The following is a 26486-nucleotide window of genomic DNA, read 5'->3' as shown; positions in this document are numbered from 1 at the left end:
CAGGACAATACCTCCAGCAACATTCATGCCCCATCTGGGTGGTCGTCGTCTCCTCTCTCTGCTACCTTGACCCCTTCACGTTCGCCAACGTCAGAGGAACCCATTCTCGAAGAAATGGATGCGACCAATGCGCAAAGAGCCTCTGCGGCGGCGCCCCAACCCGCAAAAAGATGCAGATATGGCGCCGTGGGCCAGAAGTGCCGCCTGATTGCGCTCGGCCAGTGTATCATTTATTTGGGGGATCCAAATTCCTCTTTAGCCCTCAAAACTTCTCTTTGGAGGATTATTCTCCATGCGATGACCGAGGGTCCTCGTCCTGTCACCGTCTGCGACCCCTGTTGCGGTGGAGCAACAAACACGCTGTTGTCGTATGCCGTCGGTCAGACCCGTCAACCAGAGATCGTCAAGGTGTTACTACAGCACACAAAGTTCCGCAGAGAGAAGGGCTGCTCGATTGCGAACTATGTCCATCAAATTGGCGACGTCATCTTACTTCTGATGAAACGCGATCCCTGCTTCGGGAACAGACTGGGCCACGGAGGAAAAGAGATTATACGCCTGCTGCTTTCGGCGGCCACGAGGATCCGAAGCTGGAACGGCGAGTTGTTGGGTGTCTGGGTGGCTTCCATCTGTGAGGGCGCAGCCATGGTGGTCCAGGGTCAAGCTCAGGTTCGCATCCCAGCTTTCCTGGATCTTGTGGAGTGTGTCATCGAAGTATTCTTCTACGAAACGCCCAAGAAGATACATGACGAGGAGGTTTGGTTCAGGATTCTTCGGGCTCTTTGGGACCACCCGCGAGTCGCCAACGGTACGATGACACGAGTCAAAGAGGTGACTCTACTTCTCTTGAATATCAGGCCCGATTTCGCTGCCAGGCCATTGTCAGGTCCCAACAGCGTTTCCCTCGCGTCTCGTGTGGACTCTCTTTGTCTCCTCCAGGAAGACGGAGACGTTGGGGTCGACGATGACGTGGACGTCCGGATAGAAAACGAGATGATCAGAGGCGTAGATCACAGAGGAGTGCACTTTGTCGATGCGAAGCCCGCTATTAGCATCGCGAGGCAGGTAAACCTCGAGCAGCTGCGGACGGCGATCATGGACCACGAGGGAGCGTTGCATGAAGTGGGGCCGGAGGAAGGTATGGATCCGGGCTTGAGCGCCGTGGAAACGATGCTGGCGGTAATGGAACCGAAGTTTGACGAGACGATAAATCAGGATGGTTTAGACAGCTTCTCGATGAGGATGCAAGACGCAGCTGAGGTGTTGGACGACGACATCGGACAAGATGAGTACCAGTCCCCTTTTGACGAGGATTAGTACCCATTGCAACCGGAGGACTTTGCGTAAACTGCAGTATGGCTCAACCTCAGTCTGCGCCGAGAGGGGTTGTCCACTCAGTATTCTTTTGTCCTGGGGTTCTTTCTTGCGCGCCGCTGTGGGGTGTCCGACGGAAGTGGAGGGGACTCTCCCCCTCGGATGTTAGGAGTGGTCGTGAATCCACCCGGCTCGAACTTGTGTATGTTACAAACTGAGCCCCGATGGCTTTTGAGGTTTTGGTGTACGCACTTGCATCGGTTCGACAGATTCTGACTGCCTTACCGTCTGAGGCTGACGCCACGAGTGCTGAGTCGTATGAGAGAACAGCTCAGATGAACCTGGTCCTTATGGAGCTTTAGTTATTCAAGGAAAGGACAAAGGCAGTTCCTACAAGGAGAGATAATAAAATTGAATAGTTTTAGAGGACTTCAATCCGCACAAAGGTTTTATCATCTATACAGCCACACAAGCCGCACAATCCAACCAGTGCTAACCACCTGGAAGTACACGAGTGAGACATATGACACTGTGGCATTGGTGAGAGCATCGGAGGAATTGGGCGGAATCTATCGGCAACTAATACAACCTTGGGTACTGATTGATGTGAGTTGGAGAAGCCAGGATATCAGCTGTGTAGTTAGCTTTGTTGGTACCACCCTTGTGCAATATCGCAGAACTTGGCTTATATCGACCCTTTGAAACCGCCAATAGCTACAGGATCCCAAAGCTAGCGGCTGAGATATGAGGTCCTTTAGAGTTCTTTCTAGTACAAACGATCTCGTTGACCGTCGGAGTGAACCGTTAGCTAGAGGACTGCTTGCTGGGCGACTTTTTTTTTGGTATCGTCTCATTGGAAATCGTATCATGGTTAATCCGGGAGATACGAGTATCTATACATACTTTCCCCGCTGTCCTGTCTATTTCCGCCGATAACTGTAAGATCGCTGCTTTCGTCTTCTTGACGGATTAGGTGCGCAGCCAAAGCCAGCCCATTGCTACTTCCGGCGGCACACAACACTGATTGAAGTACTCTACCTGGAGCAATTGAAAGTTTGAGCCGTGCTAACGAAAAGACTGGGGCCATAGCCGCTATGAAAGGCGCGGCTGGTGCCGAACGGGAATGTCCTGACCAACCAGCCAAGCATTCAATGAATCAATTCAAGCCAAGTCGAGCAGAGTTATCACCATTGGATTGGCACGCGTCAACGATGGGGCCCACATCCGCTTAACCATTCTGGGACCAGGACACCACGGCGATGGCCGTGAATTGTCTCAGCAGTGCCCCAACATTGCAAAGTTTCCGCCGAAAGTGCTTTCCTTCGACCTTGTGATATCCATGCTACACAAATATGAAGATGCTAGGAAAGTCAGTTCTCATAGACGTTTTAGGCAGGTGGGACCCGCGAGCCCCGGCGTGTGCCAACATTGCAAAGAATATGTTCCTATAGACAGTAACATAGGAAGCCGTTTGTGAGACATCCGCTGTGGCTTGTATTCCCAAGGAAGGCTGGAAGTCGAACGGTCTGGATCTTCCAGCGTGGCGCAAATGATCCCAAAACTTTAACCGTCGGATTGGGATTTCGGTTGTAGTTTTGAACTCCGTTTTCGTCGATATCCATCCCCCCTCCCCCCGGTGGCAATCCCGAAGTAAAACCAGATAGCGTGTCTCGCTTGCAAGGCTACAGTCAGCAGAACCGCGTCCTTTTCTTTGGCGTTAATTATTTCCTGGTCCGGACCTCCTTACTCCGTCACTTCTCCAACGACGAAGCACACAATGAAGCCCATGATAGCTGCCATGTTGCTAACCGCCGCAGCGGTGCGGGCTGAGACCTATCCGACCCCGAGGGCAGTCTCGCCAGAGCTCATGATGGCAAAGACGCCTCAGTGCTCGGTAAGTGAATGTTTCTTGAGGTTTCGATGACGCGCGAGGGGTTTCTTGCTTTTCCATTTGGATTTAATGGCGCATTGACTGACCTTTCTCGCCCACCCACCAGATGCCATGTCTACTCGAAGTGTTCCAAAGTGGAGGGTGCAAGGTTGAGGAGCTAGCAGACTGTGTCTGCACCAACGTTGCTCTCCAAGCCCGCATCTCTGCGTGCGTGCAGACTTCCTGCGAGTTTAAGGACCAAATGAGTACGCGTTATCGGGTTATCCCACCACCCTTATTCGATCCCAGTTCGCGCTTGTTGATAGGCTGACACTTTGTGTTACTCGCACAGTTGCCGCTGAAGGGTCCAAAGAGCTCTGTCGCGGCTATCCGGTCCAGGAGCAGCGCCGAAACCTCTGCAGGTTTTTCCTAACAGGGGTCCCCGTTTTCACGATTGTGATTATCCTCCTTAGATGCGTCGCAAGGAAGATGGCGGGCCTGAAGCTTTGGTGGGACGACTGGATGGCCGTGCTGGGCATGGTAAGTCCTTTGGATGCATATTTCGGCTCTGGGTATGTGAACCTGAGGCTAAAGGTCGCAGTTAATCTTGTTCATCACTGCTGGTTGCGGTACCGCACGTAAGCTATATCCCCATGCCCTAGACACCTCGTAAAAGCCCCTGACGGTGTTGGCCGATTCTAGATGTTCACCTCGGATTCGGACTTCACTTCTGGAACATTGACCCGGGCAACACAAAACCCATCATTCAGGTTTGCGGTCCCTTGGACCCCATTCCAACGCCATTCATACTAACAATCTTCCGAAGCTATTCTACGTAACGCAGATACTATACGTCCTTATGCAGTAAGCCTCTTTCTTCCAAATTAATGTTGAAGCGATGTGCCTTACAAAGTCTTAGAATATTTGCGAAATCCTCCATCTGCGCGTTCTACTTACGCATTTTCGTAACGCCTTGGTTCCGGAAGGCGGTGATTGGCCTCCTTGCAGTCATCCTCTGCCAACACATTATATTTCTGTTTGTGCTGACGTTCCAATGCATACCCATCAACTCCATTTGGGACAGGTATATCCCAGGTCGTTGCCTCAACCTTACGGCTATTGGCTACGCGGGGGGGTCCTTCACCGTTGCATACGACGTTATTCTTATTATTCTGCCCATTCCCGAGCTGTTGAAATTGAATTTCAGCACGCGAAAGAAACTCATCTCGATATTCATGCTGGTCCTGGGATCATTGTCAGTAGTCGCATTTGATAATGACCTTTTAGAGCAGGCTTCTAACCAGATATAGTGCGACCGTTGCGAGCATGATTCGACTCAAATATCTAGTCTTTTTCGCCCACTCCTTTGACGCCACATGTAAGCCGGATTCGGTGTTTTAATGTTAGCCTTTGATGCTGATGCTCTATTAAGGGGACAACGTCGAAGTTGTCATCTGGTCCACTCTCGAGATGAATCTGGTTTTGATTTGTGGCAGCCTCCCCGCGTTGAAACCGCTATTCGACAAAGGTTTCAAAATGGTCAAGCTCATAAGTCCAGGCCTGTGGAATAAATCGCGCGAAACATCCCACGGGCAGGAGAAGTCGGTTCAATCCAGCCAGTCCAACCAGACCGACCTTTCGTCCCCTTGTTAGATTCTCCTCGGGAGCTAGAACACTTGGGAAAGGAAGACAAGGCAGAGAGCACTGTGTGTCTATTCTAAAAGTTTACGTAAATAATTGTCCAGAAATCTCCGGGGAGGAGGACCGGTTGACATTGAATAAGCTGTGCGGCGTATGTCAAGCCAAAGGCTTCGATTCTTGCTTGTCCGAGTGTAATTGAAATTTTGACAGCGGACAGGCAGTAGGAGTGGCAAAGCTAGTCATAACGGTATTGGTGTCTCTCTGCTCGGACGGTAATGTAATAATCCGTGCTTAGTTCTCAGTTACTTTATCCCCAGCTGTTTCAAATAAGAATCCACCTCATTCACATGCAATCTTGAAAGCCCCTTTGGTGTGAAATTGAGATGACGAAAACCCCATTGTTGACACCAATTTGTATGCTATTTGATCTTGTATGATTTCAAGGGGCTTCTTTGCTGAATTAAATTAATAAAGGATAGATGCAAAATTGGTAAGCATTTTATGACATTCTCAAAAGAATGGTGCCATACGTTTCTACTTCACTGCTTAACCTCAGGAATAGAGTCCCTTCAAAGACCCAACTTCAAAATGTTACTAGCCAAGTCTGACCTGTACAATTTTTGCTGGCTCCATCAACGTCCCAAAAATCGGCGCAAGAGTCCCACCAGATGTTGTGACATACAGTGACTTGCGGTCAGGAGCAAAACGCACCGACGAGCTAGCAGCAACCGCCAGACTGTCTGTGGCGCCGGCGATCGTTTTTTCGCGCCCCTGAGGCGACACTTCAATGACCAGGTTCTGCTCCATCGTTGATATATACGCCGTCCCGTCTTCAGCCAGTGCAAAGTCATCCATTGGCCGTCCGCTGAAAATAGGTTGCACGGGACCTGCTGCGGTAGCATCTTGCTGCAGCTGCACGCGAAAGAAGGTTTGATTCCCTGTGCTTGTGTAGTAGAGATTCCTGCCCTGGACTGCCAGCCCGTTAACTGTGGCGAAGTCGGGGCCAGAGAGAACAGTGGCCGTAGCTCCAGTTGCGACGTTAACTCTGTAGACGGCGGACGCTTCGGTATCGGCGACCAAGACTTCCCTGTCGTTCCAGCGGGCGACGCCGTTAAGAAAGATGGAATCTGGGAGGGCTGCAGCTCGGATCACAACCGGTTTTCGTTGGGTCAAATCAACCCGGTAGACCCCCATGGAACCCGGGCTCACAACAACGGGATTGACGGTGTAGTTGCCCGCGGTGACGACGAACACGTTGGGGTTAACCTCAGTGATGCCTTGGATGCCGCGGATGCCTGGAATGGTAACAAGATTCCGACCCGTTCTCCCGCGGGGATCAATAAGCCAGAGCTCGGGGGCATCCATCCTGGTGGCTATGATTTCGCCATTAGATCGGACGGCAAGGTTTTCAAACCAAGTGATGTTGTTGGCGAGCTGGAATATGGTTGGTACATTTGCCGGATCCCTTGAAGGCAGAACTGGCCCTGCATGTGTTAATCCAATATGGGATGACAGCACGGGTACAACAATGCTTGAAAGCTTCATTTTGTAGATGGAAGTCGTAATGTGCTCTAGAAAGTAGAGCGAAGAGTGTGTTGAGCGAGAGGTAGGTAACCTAAGGTACGGGGGGATTTTGCTGAGTTGGTGCCTTTTTCTTCGTATTCCTTTAGTTGACGGAGGGATCTGGTCTGTATTTATAGATCTTCGAACGTATTTCAAAATTGCAGTGCAGACACCTTCACAGCTTTGTTCACGACGACCGCGGCATGGCCGGACTACGACTCTACGCTAGCCTATCCTGTAATTGATCGTGAGATGTCACGAACAGCTACTATCTAGTAACCCCGTAACCTACACAAGGATACCCTAATGTATCTGCCCTCCTAAAACTATATTACACTTTCCTAAATTTGAACAAGGCTGGTAGGGAAAGCTGCTGCTGACATCTCATCTTGCTAACTGTGGAAGCGGAATGAATGACCCTGCACGAATTCAAAACGCAAGCACAAGCACGTTCGTCGAAAAGGCAGTTGGTACATTGATCTGAAGTGACCATCCTGGTATGATTTGCGAAACACCCTGGCCTCATGAGCCACAATACTATATGGCAACGCCCGAAACAGACAAAATCCACTGCTGTCAGCAAGTTGCATAAACTCTAAACTGTTCCAATGACTCGAAGTCTATGCTATCTACCAAAACAAAATAGCCAGGCCAAAAAAAGCGTGACTTGAAGCCTAACCTGCTATTAGTCCCTACAGCGTTTTCGCCATACTCCCATATTGGTAGCTATTAGTAGCGAGGGACTGTATCAATGTCTCGATTCTCGACAAAGTGCAGAAAACATTTAATCAAACGGACAAAAGGATAACCACGCTATCCCAGTACATCGCTGACTCATGGTTCTTCGAATAAATGGCGAGTGATGGTCTCAATAAGGACCCGCTACTCTATGGTTGCATTATTCGGTCGGGCGAGGAGACCAGCATGTTTTCCATCCCTGCCCGTATTTATGATTCTAAGTTGACAGTCATGGCTCTAGATAGTTGCGTGTGATTTCTTGACCCCAATGCCACAATGGCGGTAACTCTTATAAACTTCCATTACTCTGTGTCAAGACATCACATAGACCCAATAGAAGGTTGATCGACAGAACCATGGCTGTAATACAGGAATTGGCTGTACTCACTGCGGCTAACTCACTAAATAAGCCTCTATGTTTCTCAGGTGCAGTCGGATCACCCGCCACTCTAAGTTTGCGCCACCTGGGGGTGCCAGACAGACAGGAATTTTCACTATATCATAACATCAACATTATTGCTCCAGCAAGATTGCATCTTTCGTTATACCTACCTAGCATTGTAATTAAAACATCTACATTGTGACGTTCTCATCGCGGCATGGTTGAAATTGTCGCCGTTTATCGCTGTTGTCAACGCCGTCCACACCTTACCTCGGCTTGTGTCCACGGGCCAGACGAGGCAAATAATCTGGCATGAAGGACGATCATCCATTTAAAACAGTAGGATGCCGAAACACATGTGACATTTACAAAGAATCAAGTGTTGAATGATTCACCGTTTGTTAAATAAAGCTGTATTAGAGAGGAAACCTAATGTAAAGCCCGGTCTCAGAAGCTGCTTCATAAGCAACATGCCTTCTTTACTTTCTCTTCAACTACCTAGTTGCTTACAGCACCACGCGAAACAAAATAACATCGCATGGCCGTGATTCTAGGGTGCATAAAGTAGACAGCTAGTAGACTGACTACCAAGCCACTAGTTCTTCACTGTTTCAACAAGACAAAGTGGACAATGTAGCCTTGGACATTGCGAGACGTCTTGGCGAGAGGTCCAACAAGCCCGTTCCAGATGGAGGTAGTAATGTTGATCAGCTGGGGGTTCTGGCCATCTTCGGTTGGAAGTTTGGCCCAGCGGAAGGTGTAGGTGATGAAGCCGTTCTCGACGGTGGCGTTGACCAAGCTCAAAAATTCTTCATTGAACGAAGGGTCTATGGAGACTTTCGAGTCACCCTCGACCTTGGGAATCGCGACTGAGATGGTCAGGTTGGCGTCGCCAGGGAGATATTCGTTGATGGGCGTCAAAACATCACTCAAGATAGGAGCGGTCGCGACCTTGAGATCCGTAGTGAAGTCGATGCCGGCGGCAAGGATTTCCCCCTTCAACCCGGTATATTTGATCTCCACGGTCTTGAGGCCATCGGCGGTATCGACTAGGACTGTCTTGTTGTTGAAGTGAGGGATTGGGAGGATGATAGGGATCTTCGTGGTGACTGTCCCAGTGGGCGGCGGGGAAAAGGGGCCAGCGAAGATGCCAAGCAGAGAGAATCGCAACCCGCCGACGAAACCTGGGGTTCTCACGAATTTGACACCGATAAATATCCCCTGGTACTGCGCCGTAAGCACAAGCTGATGGGCTTTCGTGTCGTAGAGAGCAGAAATTTCGGTAACGGAGAGGAGTTGGTCCATTTTGAAGGAGTAAGAGGGTTTGTGATGAGATTATGTCTGAAGTTTTGGCTGTGAGGTTGAAAAATGTGGGATTAGATGGTTGAAAGTGATGATGGTTATGATGAAGGGATAAACCCAACTCAGCGAGGAGATCGTTGGCTTTATAGGCAAAGGTTTGGAGCGTGGAGATAGGTAACCTCGTGCTTTCTTTTCTGAGACCATCAGTCCCTGACGAACCTGGATCAGAACGACAGGGTAATATTGAATGTCACTTTCGCCAAACACAACAGTCGCCGCATCTGGATGCCAGAAATTCAGCTGTCTTTCCTGTAACTCAGTCACTGATAGAGTGCCTAATTACAACACGCAGTGTCAGGTGCCCCAAGGTGCTCACTGTGGTTTCGTAGTCGCTAATTGTGTTCCAATTGAATGACAAAATGGGCCCTAAGTCTTGCCACCAAGTCCGATATCCCTATCTGGTAATCTCTCCTCTTTTTCTCAGTATGAATTCATTCTGCATCCTGTAGCATCCTTCAACGTTGTTAGTCATACAAAATTATTGTGATAGTGGTCGCAAAGACAGGAAACCCCAGGAAACCATATGCGTGATGGCGACAAAACCCTTTGCTAACGAGCTGAAATGAAACCCACGTGACAGTACACACCGACAATGAATCTCACTGCTTTCATCAACCATCGTCCTAGAAACATGTGGTAAGTTGAAAAATGCAAAGATGTGGCTGTCTCGTACTGTGGCCAATGACTTGTTAATGTGGCTTAACCGCGAGCGTGTGTGTTTAAGAATTTGCAGGGCTTACAGCATACTCCATCACCTATTATCGATTGTGAAGAAACTTTGCTTCGAATTAATACTGTCACTCCCTAGCACTGTTAGAAACAAATAACGATACGACCATACCAAATACATGCTAATGGCACGAAATTTCTCACACCTTCGCAATCTTTCCCGCGCCCGGGCGGTTAGCATGGCGGCAAGCCTTCGGCTGCCGTAACGGGCATGGGTCTGGTTGCCAATCCAGCGTCGGGATGAGCCGGATGAGAGTTGTTTCCCAAACATGTTGTCAGATGCACGGGTAGAAAATGTGGAAGGGTGCTCCCGCACCACCTCGCTGGCGTGGTCTAGAACGAACCCGGAACATCGGGTTCAAGACATGCGCCTCGCGCGCAATTCAGCCGCAAAATCACCCTCAGCTGTCCACAAATTCAAACTTACCATCAGGAGATATTACTGGAACAAAATAGTTCAGTGGAAAGATGGCGTGGATACACGATTGCACAATAATGTCTCAAAGTGTTTCTCGTCATAAATCTAAATGTAGATGATATGAGGTTCCATGCCCCTTGAGAAGAATATACCTCGGCAAGATGAATATCATTGACCTGAGACAAATTATTTAGCTGCCGAATTAAGAATTTTATACCGCTGGTAGAAACTGCATTGAAAGTTTGGTAACCTCTACCTTAAGGTACCTGGAAGAAGGAACCTACTACACAGTAGAGGCGAAGTGAATATTCATTTCTGAGAACGCTACCTCCCAAATACAGTAAAACAGTTTATTCATCGTTTTGCCGCCAACGTCAAGAATCCGTTGATACATTGTCTCTTAGTCAATTTATATTAGAGTGTAATATAATATTACGAAGGTTCTTGTGCCTGCTATCATCAATACTCCCGAAATACCAGTACACGTTGCATCCCTCATACGTTATCCGCCTTGTTCATTTCGACTGTGACGGTAAAAGCATCTGTTCTCATGATTCTCCCATCAGAGTCATGTTCTTCCAGGATGCTCTCTTGACTACCTCTCCCGATCACTGTCGTCTTGGCAACGCTGTTGAAACTATCCGCATCGAATTGTTCTTGTGAGCTCTTCTTGACTGGGGTTCGGAAATGTCCCATGTTTAGTCCCTGTCTTCCGCTCAGTCGAGATTTGGAGTTCCCAGATGAGTATTTGCCGTTGCCGGAGAAGATACGTTTTCCAAACAGGAGCTCGCCAAGAGGTTGTAGGACGGGGATGCATGCAGCTATAATGATGATGCTGCCTTCGACACTACGAAACACATGTTAGTCTTGAATAGAACTAATGACAGAACCTAGTTTGTCTTACATTGTCCAAATTACGAGTTCAACCGTGTCATCTGGAGTAAAGAATATTAGATGTATATTCGGCATTGAGTCGATGTGGCTGACAACGTACATGTGTAGTCCGGACTTGTGAGGTTCGGAAGCTTGACGCACTTGTAAATGACAACTATTCCCGATCTATTTGAGTGTCAGTCAGGCTTGTTTTCTCAAAACAGCACGAGAAAGGCTTCCTTACAGTGACCCAAAACCAAGCGCAATGCTTAGCGCTATCTTTTTCCTACGGTTCATTTGTAGTTTCGACAGCACCACAGCGGGGTAAATAGAAAGATAGACGTCTGCGAAGGCACAGAAAGCTATTTTTGTTAGCAAGACAGACCTATTACTAGTAGGCATGATTCCTTACCTCCTGAGTAAGTCGCAAAGGACACAAGGATCCATTTGCTCCAACATGTACCAGGTACTGAAGAGTCCCACTGCGAACGTGCTGGCTGGCACTGAGCGAAGATAATTATAATGAACCCGACCAAGTTGGTGACACATAGTATCGACAAAGCCCAAAGGAACCTCTTGTGCCATTTGCTAGGGTTCAGGATTCGGGTGAGTAATGCGACGACGGCGAGTTTCGGTATGCCAAATGACAAAAGACCAGGCGGGTAGCCTGCGATGCTCCAGAGCATGGCGCCTGATTTCTCTTCGGCGGAAAGCGTATCGGCATGGCGTCCGTAGCCATACGACACGGCGACAGCAACGGTGGCTACGTTTACCCAACCGCAGACCTAGACTACTAGTCAGCCTGTCAACTCGTTCACAATTGATAACATACTTGAGCTCCGGGATCTAATTCACGTATTGGGAAGAGGACAGTATTCGTAAACATAGCATATCCACGTCCAGTGACTGCGAAAAGAAATCGATTCGACTACTTACCACAGACGTAACAATGAAGTAATCATCTAGACGGATTTTCCCAAAAACCTTTCCCCTTGTAAAAAGCCTTGCTGCTGTGAAGAGAGTGCTGAGGACTGAGACGCAGACGACTATGGCGAGAGCCGCCGGTCCCTTGTTCTCGGTGTCCCGAGCTGGCGAACTATTTGTCGACATTGAACAAAGTAGACCGTGCAAAGAGTTGCACGAATGAGGGGATGACGGTGAATTTAGAGAAACTATCCGATGATAATGAATGGCTTGGCCGAGACAACTTGTTCGGCAATGCACGAGAGGAACGCATGGCTAAGGGACGGGTCAATACCAAAGTATCTCTCTATTTTAGAACCGTGCGCATCGCAAACTCCGTTGCAGTCATCAATTTACTCGGTCCATGTCTGGGGAGGATGCGTGTATAAACTCAATTATATTGATCAACAAGACTAAGAGACCAATATGAGACGAACAATGATGAAATATGCCTTGTTAGGGTTGCAGTAACTGCGGTCCCTGGTTAGCTTGGCCTAATTAGTAGTGGTGCAGGTGGAGGTACCACGTTTATGATTCAAGCATCATGCTCTAATCGCTTGCCATGCGTCAGCAAACAGGACTTGGAGCAACTAGGAAGCTTTAGCAACCGGACTCGAGTCAAAAAAAAGGATTGTGGATCTCTCCTGTCAGACGTTGTGTCCCCATGCACGTGGCATTGGGCTGTGGTTCACGGGCCTCCTGTTCTGGCAGGTATCATTCGACGCGCTTGTCTCAGCCATCTGATCATGTTTAAATTGAAGACATGTAGAATGCAACATCGACTGCGCGAGGTTTTTCATCCAAAACGCTCCGCTCACACTATTGTCCGGTGGTTCGTCTAGGTTATCCGGTTCATCCCATGTGCGGTTTTCGACCAAGCTTTCATAAGCTCTCTGTAACCCTTGATCGCCGCCTAGTTCGCCATCATCATGCCATTGCCATCTTGATGCTTAACTTAAATTGATGATCTGTTGGTTGGCGAAGATTTTCCGGCAGTCCCGCACGGCGGACCGCGAGCGACGCGACATAAACGACGAGGTTTCTTGTTGATTTTAGTTTTCTTGCCGCTTTCCCTGACCTCTACATGTTGCATTATTCCAACTTATCAGGAGTCGAAAAAGATGGCCTGAAAGCTAATAAACCGAAAGACCGATGAAAAGGGTCAGCCGGCGGGCTGGTCCTGCTTTTCGTGACGTTGGGTACAAGGCTTACTAGTTGTTGTCGTATCCTCCCCGGAGACGACTCAGGGCATACCGCATTTACCTCGGCTTGTTAGAATACCAGGAAGTAGACAACACAGAGGGTCCCAGACGGATCTCTCCCGAAAGAGTCAATTGCTGCCGTTATCTTCAATCCGATTTGGTCTGAGGATTTATCGGATAGCATGGTCAAAGCGTAAAAATAGATTAAATCGTCCCGTGTGGCGTAATTCCAGCCGCACGTAAACCGGGAACAGCGATGTCTTGGTGTAACTCAATGTCAGAATTCGATCTTTCCCCGAAGGGCACCTTTCCGGGCGACACCCCGGTATCCTGGGAGCCGTCAGCTTCCCCGGACCCAGACCCCTCGCAATCTTGGAAATGTCAGCTGACAAATTGCAGTTCCGCGCTTGGCGTACGGCCGCGCTTGGCGACTTGTCCGCGGATGAGACCGGGAGACGGCGCTCAGTGTCAGTCCGACCTAGCTTCCAGAGCACCGAAGCGAAGTGTCTGTGGCGTTGAAGACCACCCCGAAAACCCGGCACTATGACAATGGATCCATGAAAAAGAGCGCCGCCAAAGGCCCTAGCGTGTTTTCAATTGTCAGAAATTTAGAGTGTCAATTTGATGTTTGTGGGAGAGAATTTACTAACTACGTTTTGAGTAGATGCATTCAACACTCAGATTGCCTTGTTGTAGTGGTAAAAGAGGCTTTTGATACAGGTTCATTTTACCACAATCGCTTCCAACAGATATCATGTCTGATTGAGCATCAACCGCGTAAATCGCGCGATCTCCGAAGGTCGCAACGTGTTCCACCGCACCTGGACGGCTTAAGTGGCCCCATAGTTTTGTCACGGCGGCGCTGCTAGGTTCGGTAGGAGAGGCTTTTCCGTGGTAATCTGACTCGCCGAGAACCCCATCAGCCACGGAAGCGATAGTACCATCCACGATCATGAGTCAGTGTGGAAGAGCCGACATACAGTCCGTTGCACTAGCAGGGTCGGAACTGTCAGAAACACTGAGGTCTTGTGAGGAATCAATTGCGTGGTTTGATCTGCAGTCCAAAGCAAGCCTCCTGGAAATCCGTGACTTGCGTCATCCTACCTACTGCTAAACATAAGCTGTACCGCGCGGCAATCATACGACCCCACAGTGGTCTCTATCTTGGGACCTCTGGCTATCGCATGGTTGTTGATTAGGTTGCTATAATGTATTGAGGCAAAATAGGTTTAGAAAGAATCGAGAATCCGTAAATCTTTGAGACAGTGATATGAGTCGGTAAAGCGCGTTTACTTCGGCTTTGTACTGATATCAGTGACATGTCTGTTGAATTACTTGGCCAGAATACGGGCCGGCGGTCGGCAGCGGCCGCAGCAGCGGAGCCCGGAGATTACGTCTTCGGGCTGCCAACAGCTATATCTTAACTACTGGTCCTACTTTCTCTGCTATGTACCGATTTACCAGCTTCCGAATACACTATATTGATATTCGCCGAGCTCTTCACTCGTACGGGTATTCTGTGATATCAACACTGGCTTTTACTAATTGATGTACCATCCCGGCTTACCCATTCAGGGGCCTTTCCTAGCTATTGTCCTTCACTCGCCTGGCACAATGCACTATGAGTTCTAGACTCGCATTTTCCATCTTATCAATCTCTACAGTGTCGTTGTTAATTAGTTTCACCACATAAAGCATACAACAAAATACTCTTGGAAGGTTAGATGTAAGAAATGGAGACTTTGCATAGACAGGATTGCTGAAGGGTCTGATGTCCGTATAAACAAGAGACGTCCGAACAACTCGTTGAGCGATATTCCGATTTGCAAATGTTGACAATTCTTGTCAGAGCGTTGCAGTAGGCAGGGTCAGCCTAGGTAATGATTTTTAACAGACCACTAATGGCCATGGACTCATGAACTTTGATTAATTCGCCAGCATGATCCTCAACCTCAGGTGAAGAAAGGACTTAGGGGTTAAGCAAGTTCCATTTTAGTCTTTTTATGACTCTCTTCCAGAGAGGTTCCACAATGGCGTTATAGACTTCGGTCATTTTTTCCGGTATAAGATTGACCTTCAGGGCTTCGTCCCATATAAGACAGAGTGCGTCCATTTGAGTTGGAGTCCGAAAAAGGCTCTGCAAAAGCCGGTTTGTCTGAAGGAACGACTGGATTTTCTTGGAATCTTTAGGCTCCCACTGCTTTGTATTCCCAGGTCTGCGGTGACGTTGTGTCCAGGTCATGGACAGCAATGATGACAATATCTGTCTCAGTCTCGTCGACACCGTCGCCAGATGGGTTGATCTAATGAAGCTGGACGCCCAGTTGTCGTCCTGGGCGCTTCACTTGAGGGGCCGTCGCCGACCAAGAATACGCGATGCTGTAAACCCAGAGACAAAGGGCAACCACTGCTCCAACCAGGAGAGGTGCCAACCGGCTGACGCCATTGCCCTAGATGCCATCTAGGCCAGGTTCACGGCTAAATGGCCCAGACAAGACTTTTACAGGCGTGTTCTCATGTTTTGGTGAGTGCCGTTGCTGAAGATTGAGACAATTATGGTCAACAAGAAAATTGCATTTGAGGTCGATTGAAGATTGAAGAGACAGTCAGACAACGACCGCGTCCTGCGGGGACAGCAAGATACGGAAACTATGGGTTGAAGCAGATGGACCCCCGTCAGTGATGTCGCAGATGCTCTGGACCGGGCAGTGGCTTCGAACCTCGCACAACGCCACGGCACATCTGCATCTGTTGGATTACCCAGCCAGAATACGGGCAGGCGGCCAGGCCGCGGGAAGCGGCAGCAGTTGGGCCCGGAGATTCTACCTCCGGGCCGCCAACGGTGATATCTTCACAACTGCTGCTTCCGCTGGCTGCCTCTCTTTTCTTCCTTCTACACACACAACTACAGAATACAGTCCAAGTTTTGCTCTTCGATCGATCTTCTACCCGTACGGGTATCCTGTGATACCAACAGCATCCAATCATTTCCGTAGACATTAGGCAACGACGAGTTCAAGGTTGCAGTAATAGCAAAGCAACAGAGTCAAGCCGCTATCCACAGCCACTGCATGTCATTACAACCGGACGATTGATAAGCACCGATAACCAACAGCCTGTATCACTATATTCCCGTGAGACATGCCACCACAGATATGTGTATCATGACCGCACTAAATCGTAAGTGAGGGCCTGGCCTTGATTTTCTGATTCCAAGCTCGACTTTTGTAAGGCCGTTCACCTAGTCAGGTTTAGTCAAATTACCGAATTTCCGAAACACCCATCTCATCGTTTGCATTCCTCGTTCGTACCTTGACCATTCAATTGAAAACCTCTCCACATTCCTCAACCTAGTAGGTAAATATTTATGTTTCCTTCAAGAAAGTGTAAAACGACTTGGGTTAAAGTTAATCCATCAAGACTTTTGGTTGCTTGATAGAGCTAGAATGAAGTCCAAAAAGCTTAACTCTACAAGGCCTTCATGATTATTTTGTTTTTTAAAGAAGTCGTCTACATGTCACCTAACAGTCGAGTGCGCATTGGAACAAACAATTGTTTAGTGCGTGGCAAAGGCTTACAGTTCTCATTCGGGAAAGGTATTCACAACTCAACGATGGAACTAATAATTCGAGGGCATTTGCACACTGTAATTTATAATTCCTTCTAACTTGAATTTGTAAATTTGTAAACAATTGGTGGCCGAACCCAACCAGTTGCAAGCCAAGTGGCCTCGTTGTCTGGTTACCTGGATGCATCCCTTTCTCGGCGAGTTATATATCAACGGAGCCGAAATCCATTTGATGTTCCACAAATTCTTAGGCTTATGGTTGAATTTACGTCCTTTTCTGACCTTGCCAAATTACTGACTAGGATCGTCGCAGCCACCAAGTACGAAGTTGATATTGCTGAGTGGGCAACCCGAGTCAACGGAGTCGATGCATGCCTGACTTTTGCAATTTTGCTGTTTGAAACGCTCCCGAGCGTTGTTTTGCTGCTCCGACGTTAGCAATCAACTTCCGTCATCGAACCGAAAACAAGGGATCCATACCGGTGCAGCAGCCACAAGCTGGCTCATAGCGAACACAGCGACGAAGATGGAAGAGATGGAAATTTGCATTTTGCCTTGAAATGATAATAACGGAAGTGAGATATTGGGCAAGGTTGGCCGGAAACAACGAAAGGAATAAATATATCGTATGCAAAAGTTAAGAGGCGGATGGCTTGATGATCGACCATTAACTACGCAGAATGATGAGGTTTTATATACCTTCGCGCGCACATACCGACTTTGTTCCAAGTAAAATCTGGGTCTGTGTGAAGAGTGTCAGCTATCACCTGCCATGTGTTTGATCGACGTTGATGGCTCCAAACAGGTGTCAGATAGGTAATATTACATCTAGTAAGGGAGCATCACTACGCCCCAATGAAACGTTTCGTCGACAATAACTCAAGGTATCAATTATCGGTTAAGGGAGTGTTTCTGCTGTTCTTGAAATTTTTTAATTTTTTTGAGCGCCGGCAGTAAAGCGCAATTCTGTGAACAAACCATCCATGGGACGGAAGTATCGGTGCAAAGCCGAGCTAAGACGGAATAATACCTTGATCAAGAACCGTGCATTGGGCTTTCATTCTTTTTCCGATTTCAAACGTTTCCAACGGCAAGATGGCAGCAGTTGGAATACGCACTTGAGAAGATGACCATGTTATAAGAGGCCGGTATAGCCGAATGGCAAAGTTTCACGATTGTGATACCTTGAGCAAGGGCCAATCTCGTATCATACAACACAATGCGCATGAGTTACCCCAGTGTTTTCAGCTATAACCTCAACGAACGAAACGGCTATCAGTGGATAATTGGGTGGCTCCACGACCAAAATTTCCCCAGAAAGGCGCGCGAATCTCCACGTTGTGGGGGTTGAGAGTTAGTGAAACGCGGAGTCACCCGAAGGGCCGGCAACATGCTAATTAGTACTACGTTTGTGTATTATCCTCATATTCGCCACCAAACTTCTCTCCAACCGAGTTATGGTAGCAGGTGCTCATTGAAATTCTTACCAACGGATACAGCAATTGGTAAGGGGAATGATTTGAATGTGAAACAAAGTTTTGAGGTTGAATAATTGAAGGAGCCGGTAGCCAACTACGTTTAAGCCGTAGTGCGAGCGGTTCAGACCGTGATCCGCGTCATTGCCAGCTTCCCAGTCTGCAGGTCAACAACCCCGATATTTTGCAGCGAATGATCAGCAACTATCATCCAGATTGAAAATCGCGATGCTCACAGTGGGTGAGTTGGTAGAGGCTATTGAATTATTTAAGATACCGAGACATTGTATAGGGTTTTGAGTGTCAAGGTCTCGAAAAACTCTGGTACATTCTACGCAATGCATGGCCATAATGGCACTTGGGAGTGTATATTTACCACTACGCGAATACTGAAACAAATTCGGAGTATAGATAATAAAGGTGGGATGTTATCAGGGCTTTCATTTAATAACCCTTCAGAATAATAGTATGCCTATATGCCTAACCATCAGTTTATTCCTTAGTCACTGTTACCGCGATCTCAAGCGTCACATGCCGGAAGTGAAGTGCATGCAGCAGCCCATGCAGCCAGCAGCAGCAATGAATATTAACATGACACCGAAGAACAAGGCGCCGGCGACGATTTCCAGGACAGCTAAGAATCTCCTCAACAACAGAAACCAAGTCGAGGGCGAACGGGAGGAAGCAAAGGCGCCCAAGATGACGAAGCTACCTGGCTCCAGAGACAAGAAAACCTCCACCACCACTGCCGCCAAGGCGCATATCACCGGGAAGCCCAAGCAGAGCTAGCTTCCAGAAGAAGAGATCGCCCGAATTAAACGCAGACCCGATTGTGAGATCTGGAGATCCAGGTTTTCCCCTGTTCCTGACAGATGTAACTGAAGAAAACAAATTCGCTTCCACACTCACACTCAAGCCAAGAGCCCGTTACTCTCTGCTACGACCGTTTACAGGAACAACAATGGAGAAAACAGGAATGATACCCTGCGGAGATACTGAGTCTGGGTATCCAAAATGTCAGGATCTGAGATCGAAGATGACGGTGTGGACTATGATACTATGATATCTAGCTGACTAGATGCTTATTTATACAGACTACTTATCTCCTTTTCCCTTCAGGAGAATATTAGATACCATCTCCCATAATCTCCGATGCCTGCTATACTCTCTTGATTGTGACACCATCGACAATATCACAGTGCTGCATGGTAGAAAATTTGGGGAACATAAAGTGAGAAAATCTATCTGTTTATGTCCTATATCCTCGAAGATATGACACTGAAGATTTCTTGAATACAGTGGGGCATGGGTCGAGGGATCGCGAAAGAAGAGCTTTGGAGTTAGGCCGCAGTTTCTGCCGATCTCCACGGCCATCCTCTCAATGCCACCATTCTGCAGACTATAGCGACCCCGTCTTGGACAAAGGGTTTTCTGGTAGATTTACCTTAAAGATCTTTGCTAAAGGCCTTTGCATGAAGCGGCCCGAGTGGAAGACCCAGCGTCTTCAACTATAACTTCGTTGAGGGATGTATCAATGAGGATCAAGAAAGATTATTGCATAAAAAAAGAGAGTCCGACATTCTTGACACTGTCTGGGGTCAGTTTGACAACCCAAAATCAAAGTCTGAATCTGTTAGACTAACAGCATACCCAGATGCACACTTTCCGAGATGACACCAAGAAAGTGGCATGCTGAGCAGCAAAGACACGTCAACCTGAGGCGCGCCCTTTGAGACCTCCGACAAACTTTCCACGAGTTTCATGTGAAGCACGATTGATTCGATGGTAGGTTTCGGGTCAGTTGGACCGGGAATAAAGGTGCTAGGAATTACAAGTCCAGCGCTAAGAATGTCTTTCACTTCTATACGTTGCACAAGACCAGTACTGGTTGAGTGAAGTTGTATTGTGTGCGTGTAATGCAATTTATGGTTAGAAGATTGGGAGAAAAATACATTTAGGGAGTTTATAGTATTAAGTCAAGAATGGAAACTACAGTAGCCCTACAGAAATACTGACCAGAGACGTAAGCCTCGAGCGCGTAACATCGGAAACTAACAGCAACAACAACTAAGGCCTATCAATATTATTCTTCATGAATTCTTCATCCCTACTCAAGATATTGGAGTTGGTCGATTTCAATGGAGTACAGAAGCTTCATTGCTGATTATGTCCACTGCCTCCTTCACCCTGCGCCTGCAAAACAGCCGCCCTCCTCTTCTTCTTTTTATTTCTCTTGTGCATCAGGCAGCAAACAGAAACCGCTACAAGAACCACGAAGGCAATGCTCGAAGGGATTGCGATCATTTGGATTATGCCATCGTAATCGCCGTGGCTCAAGCCGCAAGAGGCGCTGCAGGTGCTTTGGGGAGACGAGATGGTTGAGATCGGCTCGCCAGGAACAAGTACCGAAACCGACTGGCCCGGCGTGAGTATTGGTGGCGCGGGCGTCAGCACGGCGCGGTCTGTCTCCTCCCACGCGATTTGCCACGCGGGTTGCACCGATGTCCCCTCCGTAAATGTAACCGTGGAAAACGGGGTTTTGCTTTGCCTTGCGACAAAGGTCATCGCATCCCATTCATGTAGCGTCCTGACGCAGGCTGGGTTTGAAGAGAAGTAATCGATGCCCAGGCCAACTACCCCGGTCGGGTAGACCGTATCTTGGCTGGCACTCGCGTCAGAACCCGCTTGATCATGGATGGGATAAAGGGAAAATAATGGACAACTAACGCATTGCAACAGTACGCGGTCGTAACGGTCTTCGTCGACGTACCCGCCACTATCTCCTCGTGCGCGGTGATGTGGTACATATGCCATGTATCGGGACAGACAGCGGGGCTGAAAGCAAGGGTGCTCGAAATGCCATCGTCACTCCAGCCCGGAGGTTGACAGGAGGCGAACTTAGCGTTGCCGGGTGCCGCGACGAGTACCTGTTCGCGGACATTGGTTCCAGATGCACCGCCAGCAGCGGAAGGGAAATGAAACTCTAAGACGTGGTAAGTGGACGTGCATTCGGGCTCAGGGACGAACGGCGTCGTAAGCGCGGGTGCTCTGGTTGTGGTGGCCATCCTGATGGTCTAGGGCTCGCAGTGCGTGCTTCCAAAACTCAACTTAAGGGATGGGCGAAGGTGGGATCACGCCAAAAGAGGGAAACGGTTGGTTGCGTCAACTTGGGGTCTGTACAACTTAAGTACCTGCTTGATAAAGTCTTGTTGGTTGTGCATCTTGGCTTTAGGTTGTGCAGGGGGGCGGGTAAAGCAATCAAAAGACAAGCTAAAATGGACAAGCATAAACAGGTGCGGAGACAGGGGACGGACTCCTGCCAAAAGGGGCACCGCAGGACTTGGCTCTCCAACCTAATTACGAGGCCAGGCTGGCTTGCTTATTGGATGGTCGCAGCGGCGCAGCAATCGTGAGCTGAAGTGCTGTTGGCTGCCCGTGTTGGAAGTTGGTGAGTGCTCGGTTAATTTGCCTTGGCATAGCAGGGTGCCTGCCATCATTTTGTCAAATTTTTTGGACCAAGATGCCCAACAGAAGCAGTACAAAAGGTATTCAACTTGAGACTAAAACAAGAAACACAACATCGGTATCTTAAGAGACACTGTAAATTCAGAAGGCCATGTGACGCAAACTTGACCTATCCCACCAAAGAGTGTATTTACAGTGCTAGAAGTAAAAACATGAGCTATCTTACGCAATTGTTGGTACATAATAGAAGTGGAAAATACACAGAAAGACCCAATCCATTCAGGAAATACACCAAACTGTCTTGATGCTACCTTAGTGGAACGGGTTAGTGATGTTTCTCGTAAGCACTGTCCCGTTGCCAAACACGGTCCCGGCCCTCAGCACAGGATTGCGCCAAGGGTCGTAGTGCGCCGGCCGGCTGTCCATAACGGTGCCGTTGGCGAAGATAATGCCATTCCATGGCGCAGGCAGCCTGTTGTTCGACTTCTTTAACAGCGGATGCTTCCTCTTATTGACTTTGCAGTTCTCGCTGGCCATGTAAAGGTTTAGGCCCATAGCCAGCACACGCGCCTCCGCGCCGAGTGAGTCCCAGCCGTGCTCCCCAATGAGCCGTACGCCGAAGTAGTCTTGCATGATGACGTTCGGATAGAACTGTGGGCTCATAGCCGCTACGCCACCCCAATACAGTGCCGGATTGGTCGGTAGTACGGCCATAGCCTCCAGGCCGTACCTGTTGCTGGTGTCGACCGCGGGTGTAAGCTGGAACTGCGCGACAATGACCTTGTCGTCCGGAGAACCGGCACCTCGCTCCCTAATTGTGTTCGTGAAGAATTTTGTTTGCTTGTCAATGAGCTCCTCGGGGCTCTCCGCTTCTGCCCAATGGTTTTCATTCGGCAGGTAATCGGGTCCTCTATAGATGCCCTCGGCTGGCTTATCTCCTGATGGAACCCCATCAGCGACCATTTGGTCAAGCATAATGAGGACACAGCCATGGTCGTTGTTCTTGGACATGAATTCGCTCATTTTCCTCTCGCCAAACTTAGGCGATTTTCCGAGGTTAGGGCACCTATTGTTAATCTTCTCAAGTGCCGCGAAGAGCTCGGCAGTCTGCGTCGCGTTTATGAGGTTGCCACCGGACGATATGAACTGTACAATATTTCCCATCCATAGTATTATGACTTCTCCGGAGCTTTCCGAGGTGAATCTAGCCCGACGAATATTAGCAAGCCGCTGTGTTACTGGGAGCAAGAGAAATCCATGCAAACTATGCACCAAGGAGCTGTTTTAGAAGACAAAACCTACTTGTTGACATCGTCAATCACATTTCTAAGTGTGACGCCAGAAGCTCCAAACTGTAAAGCGGACATAAAACTGGCAACATGGAAAATGTGAAATTCCCCATCGTCTGTAGCCGGTACCCTCGAAGGCCTGAGGTCAAACCATCGAGCGCCCGCTTTAAGCTGCCAGTAGATGCTAACGCCCTGATTACGAGTGTTCATTTCAGTTCCTGTGTAGTAGAACCAATCGTCAGTCATACCGATTATCACGGTGGCCGAAGTAGAATGGGTTACTTCACATCATTACTTACCTCCCCACATGTATTTCCCAATCTTGCTCATTCCAGAGTCGTGCGTTCCGGGCATCACCACATGCCTCAACTCCCTGTCCTTGATAGCGTCGTAGATCGACCGCATCCAATTGTCCTTTGTGCTCTCCCAGGTTAGAGAATGGTGGTAGCCGTACGACTCGCTACCCGTGATCACGAAAGTAACAGAAGCCTCTTTTTCCGGGTCTTCGTACTCCCTTGCGCCTAGTCCCAGACCGTAAAGGTCGATGATTGTACGACGCGGGTACTGGTGTGGTATATGAGTCCTCGCCTTAATAGCAAACTGGCGATTGGTGCCTTCCACCTCAAAGTACGCCTCTCCCTTATCATCAACTCTTTTGACTCCGCTTATAGCATATTCCATAACGCACTGACGGCTGTGTCCGGGAGGGATGTCGTCAAAGTCGGGACGCACCTGGAACCAGTTGGATGCATCCCTGAGGTACTTGAAGCGGTAGGGCGTGAGGTTGACAATAGTGATATACTGGTTATCCGATGCGCCCACAGTTTCAGCATCGAGCAAAGCAATGGGGTAATGACTGCCGGCTCTCATGCTCTCGGCCTTAAAAGTGATATCATCCTTACTGCACGTGTCTTCAGGATCTGAAGGGGGGTCCGAGGGGGGCGTGGTGGTGGTGCCTTTTTTGCAAATGTCATCAGGACACCACCCCCGAGAGCAAGCAAAATCACACAGCTTCTCGTCGTTGATACCTCCAAGCACCGTGCCAGTAACGTCAGGGTTCTTCGGCGGTGGTTCTACCAGCCCGCCCTGTTCATCGCACGTACAGACGTGGAGGGGACAGAAGCCGAAGTCGCAAGCGTAAGAACATAGGCCCGCAAGGGGTTCGTGGCCTGGGCGCGCCCTACCCCGTCTGCAGGCTGGCGGGAGGAATTCGGAGACGGTCGGCACGATCATCTCCTGCGGAGTAGGCGAGCAGTAAGTCTCTGGGCAGAATCCCAGGTTGCAGGCGTTGGAGCAGAGTCCCATGTAGCTTTCACTCTTCCCTTTGGCAGGGAAGCCGTCTTTCTGCAGTGCAGGTGGCTTGGCGTTGGGGGCTCCCACGGCCTGGCATAGGCATGCCGATACCGGGCAATAGTCATACTTGCAGAGGAATTCGCAGAGCTCCACGAAGCCCTTTGCACCAGTTCCTTTGACACACCCCTGGTCATTGCGCGAGCGCGGTGTTGTGGCAGAGACGGATCCAGGGACGACAGCGCTCCCGACCCAAGCGTTCCAATTAGTAAGTCCGTCGTGGCAGCCTGCAGAGCTGTAGGCCACACCTTCGACTCTCGCAATGACCCGGTTGCCTCTCGAGAGTTGGATGTTCACGTCACCGGTTTCTGTTAGCAGGTAAACACTGCCGTGGTAAACGCCGACGCCCCCGTCTGGAACCGAGATCCACTTCGGGTAGAAGGTCGTGCCTCCAACTGTGACCGTGACTTCGGCCGTCGCTGCAAGAACAGCCGAGAAGAAGATCTCATTTTGCATAATCAATGTCGGCGGGAATTCCAACTGAAGTTGACTTGCCGTGTTGCCGACGGTGTTACCATCTCCGCAAGCGCCGGATGGACTTTTACGATACCAGGCAACGAGTCCTTCTTGGGTAATGGTGGCTTTCCCAGACTTGTAGTAGTCGATCCAAAAAGGTAGTGTCAGACGCCAGCCATCGTGAGGCATATTACTAGCATAGTTGAATGGAGCTTTGCCAACCACGAACGCCTCCATGGCATGGTCATATAATGGGCCGATGTAGTGGGACTCGCCATAATCGTTCCATGAAATGATCTGAACATAGCTGAGATAAGTGAGTTAGTATTAGATGAATGTGTCTCAGCTGAGGCTTAGTTACTTACGCAGGCTTATTATATATAACCTGAATCCACCGATCATGCCACAAATCATCGCCACGCCACATCCAGTTCTTATTATACCCAGGCAGATTGGTATAAAACCACGGAGAAACAGGCATCATGTAGGGCTTCCCGCTGAGGTAGTGATAATAAGATGCGTCGACATAGGTATCCATGTCTTGAGTGCCCCAGGGCCAGGCAGCCCAGTTGAAGAGACCGTCGGCAACGCCGTTCGCAAGCTCTAAGGCGGGCCTGGCGCCCTTTGATGACCAGTCGGGCATGAAGAAGCATCCAACTTGGCTCTTGATATCGATCCAGTCGTTCGCGTTCTCTGGGCCTTCAAATGTAGAGACCAAAGGTTTCCCATCGCTGTGCTTGAAGTACTCGCCTGTTGACGCATACTTCTTGAGATAGCTGATGACAGTGTCTTTCGGCCATGGTCCCTGGCCGGCGTAGTCGAAAGAGAACAGGAGCTTGAAGCCTTCGGCTTTGGCAGCGTTGAAAGCTCGCTCAAGGGATACCTCGTTCACGGATTCTCCATGGGCCATGTTGAGTGCGAAGGCATCGATGTGCGCCTCTTTGGCAAGCCTTATGTCTGTACGCCAGGTGTCTTCCGTATATTTGGCGGTATTTCCCACCTATACATAAGTCAAAGAGCATTCTCTTGAATAAGGAGAGGGCAATAAATTTACTTACCATAAAATGGGCGAACACAGCCTGAGCCTGCACATGGCATGCGCCAGCAAAGGCGGCGAAAAGCAGTTCAACCTTCATATCGGTAGAAGATTGAAAAGTACCGGATGAAAGCAACGAAAGAATGTTCTTTAAGGAGATCAAAAAGAGAACACAGCCATGAGATTATTTATATGTCGGCGGGTTTCGACTTCACTATCAACTTTATGTTCCGCGGCATCAGAAATTGTAAGCATCGCACGCCAAGATGGCACAGATTTCACCGGATTCGGTGGGCCGAACCGGCCTCTCGAACAGGGCACAGCACATCTCATTTACGGTGGTGCATACTTGAGGCACAGTTTCGACGCCTGTGATGCTTTGACAGAAATTTCAACCAACAAACCGTCTCTAGGCCGGATGCCAAGAAATTGTGGGTTATATGGAAGGTCCAACAATGCGAAGAAACGTAACGTATCGTAACTGTGATAATGGCTCGGCTCGACCCCAAAGCTTTCAAATGATATTTTTGTCACTATAGCCCGCTATATCAATTCAAGAAGGATTACAAATCGTTTACTTTCAGAGACCTGTTGTGAGGCATAGCCAGGCTTGCCACGTTCAAGCCATTCGCACGACTAAATGGCGTGGCCAGTGCTGGAATTCGGATTAGGGTTGACTCGGGCCGTCCCAACCGCGGGCAAGCCACATGCCCAGTGCGGTATCTCTGGCCGACCGTTGCCAAGCCTGGTCATGCGGTTGGAACGTTTGAACATTGGAGTGGTGCATTCAAG

General features: G+C 49.0%; 8 protein-coding genes across 8 annotated transcripts; 3 read left to right on the top strand and 5 right to left on the bottom strand.

The window, feature by feature from the left end:
* Positions 1–114: 114 nt before the first annotated feature.
* Positions 115–1317, top strand: EsH8_X_000363 (uncharacterized protein; the record flags this gene model as incomplete). Its single annotated transcript, XM_083274451.1, has 1 exon — positions 115–1317. The coding sequence occupies one exon, from the start codon at positions 115–117 to the stop codon at positions 1315–1317; it is 1203 nt and encodes a 400-aa protein (XP_083119843.1).
* A 1774-nt stretch (positions 1318–3091) lies between these two features.
* Positions 3092–4837, top strand: EsH8_X_000362 (uncharacterized protein; the record flags this gene model as incomplete). The annotated part of the gene is made up of 8 exons (XM_083274450.1): positions 3092–3208; positions 3312–3450; positions 3537–3724; positions 3786–3822; positions 3887–3954; positions 4171–4439; positions 4495–4562; positions 4617–4837. 8 exons carry the CDS (start codon positions 3092–3094, stop codon positions 4835–4837), a joined length of 1107 nt encoding a protein of 368 aa, XP_083119842.1.
* Positions 4838–5419: 582 nt separating this feature from the next.
* Positions 5420–6370, bottom strand: EsH8_X_000361 (SMP-30/gluconolactonase/LRE family protein; the record flags this gene model as incomplete). The annotated part of the gene is made up of 1 exon (XM_083274449.1): positions 5420–6370. One exon carries the CDS (start codon positions 6368–6370, stop codon positions 5420–5422), a length of 951 nt encoding a protein of 316 aa, XP_083119841.1.
* Positions 6371–8111: 1741 nt separating this feature from the next.
* Positions 8112–8813, bottom strand: EsH8_X_000360 (uncharacterized protein; the record flags this gene model as incomplete). Its single annotated transcript, XM_083274448.1, has 1 exon — positions 8112–8813. One exon carries the CDS (start codon positions 8811–8813, stop codon positions 8112–8114), a length of 702 nt encoding a protein of 233 aa, XP_083119840.1.
* Positions 8814–10512: 1699 nt separating this feature from the next.
* On the bottom strand, positions 10513–12000 carry EsH8_X_000359 (uncharacterized protein; the record flags this gene model as incomplete). The annotated part of the gene is made up of 6 exons (XM_083274447.1): positions 10513–10864; positions 10922–10952; positions 11012–11076; positions 11135–11252; positions 11303–11675; positions 11827–12000. 6 exons carry the CDS (start codon positions 11998–12000, stop codon positions 10513–10515), a joined length of 1113 nt encoding a protein of 370 aa, XP_083119839.1.
* Positions 12001–17842: 5842 nt separating this feature from the next.
* Positions 17843–18887, top strand: EsH8_X_000358 (uncharacterized protein; the record flags this gene model as incomplete). The annotated part of the gene is made up of 2 exons (XM_083274446.1): positions 17843–17913; positions 18602–18887. 2 exons carry the CDS (start codon positions 17843–17845, stop codon positions 18885–18887), a joined length of 357 nt encoding a protein of 118 aa, XP_083119838.1.
* Positions 18888–20252: 1365 nt separating this feature from the next.
* Positions 20253–21163, bottom strand: EsH8_X_000357 (uncharacterized protein; the record flags this gene model as incomplete). The annotated part of the gene is made up of 2 exons (XM_083274445.1): positions 20253–20760; positions 20826–21163. 2 exons carry the CDS (start codon positions 21161–21163, stop codon positions 20253–20255), a joined length of 846 nt encoding a protein of 281 aa, XP_083119837.1.
* Positions 21164–21875: 712 nt separating this feature from the next.
* EsH8_X_000356 (uncharacterized protein) lies at positions 21876–25794 on the bottom strand (the record flags this gene model as incomplete). The annotated part of the gene is made up of 5 exons (XM_083274444.1): positions 21876–22767; positions 22866–23070; positions 23152–24965; positions 25024–25658; positions 25717–25794. 5 exons carry the CDS (start codon positions 25792–25794, stop codon positions 21876–21878), a joined length of 3624 nt encoding a protein of 1207 aa, XP_083119836.1.
* Positions 25795–26486: the final 692 nt, after the last annotated feature.

Source organism: Colletotrichum jinshuiense, chromosome 10, assembly GCF_051148585.1.
Source record: "Colletotrichum jinshuiense chromosome 10, complete sequence".
In the NCBI taxonomy this organism is placed as follows: Eukaryota; Fungi; Ascomycota; class Sordariomycetes; order Glomerellales; family Glomerellaceae; genus Colletotrichum; species Colletotrichum jinshuiense.
The sequence above is the reverse complement of the archived record's forward strand: the minus strand, read 5'-3'. Positions and strand labels throughout refer to the sequence as shown.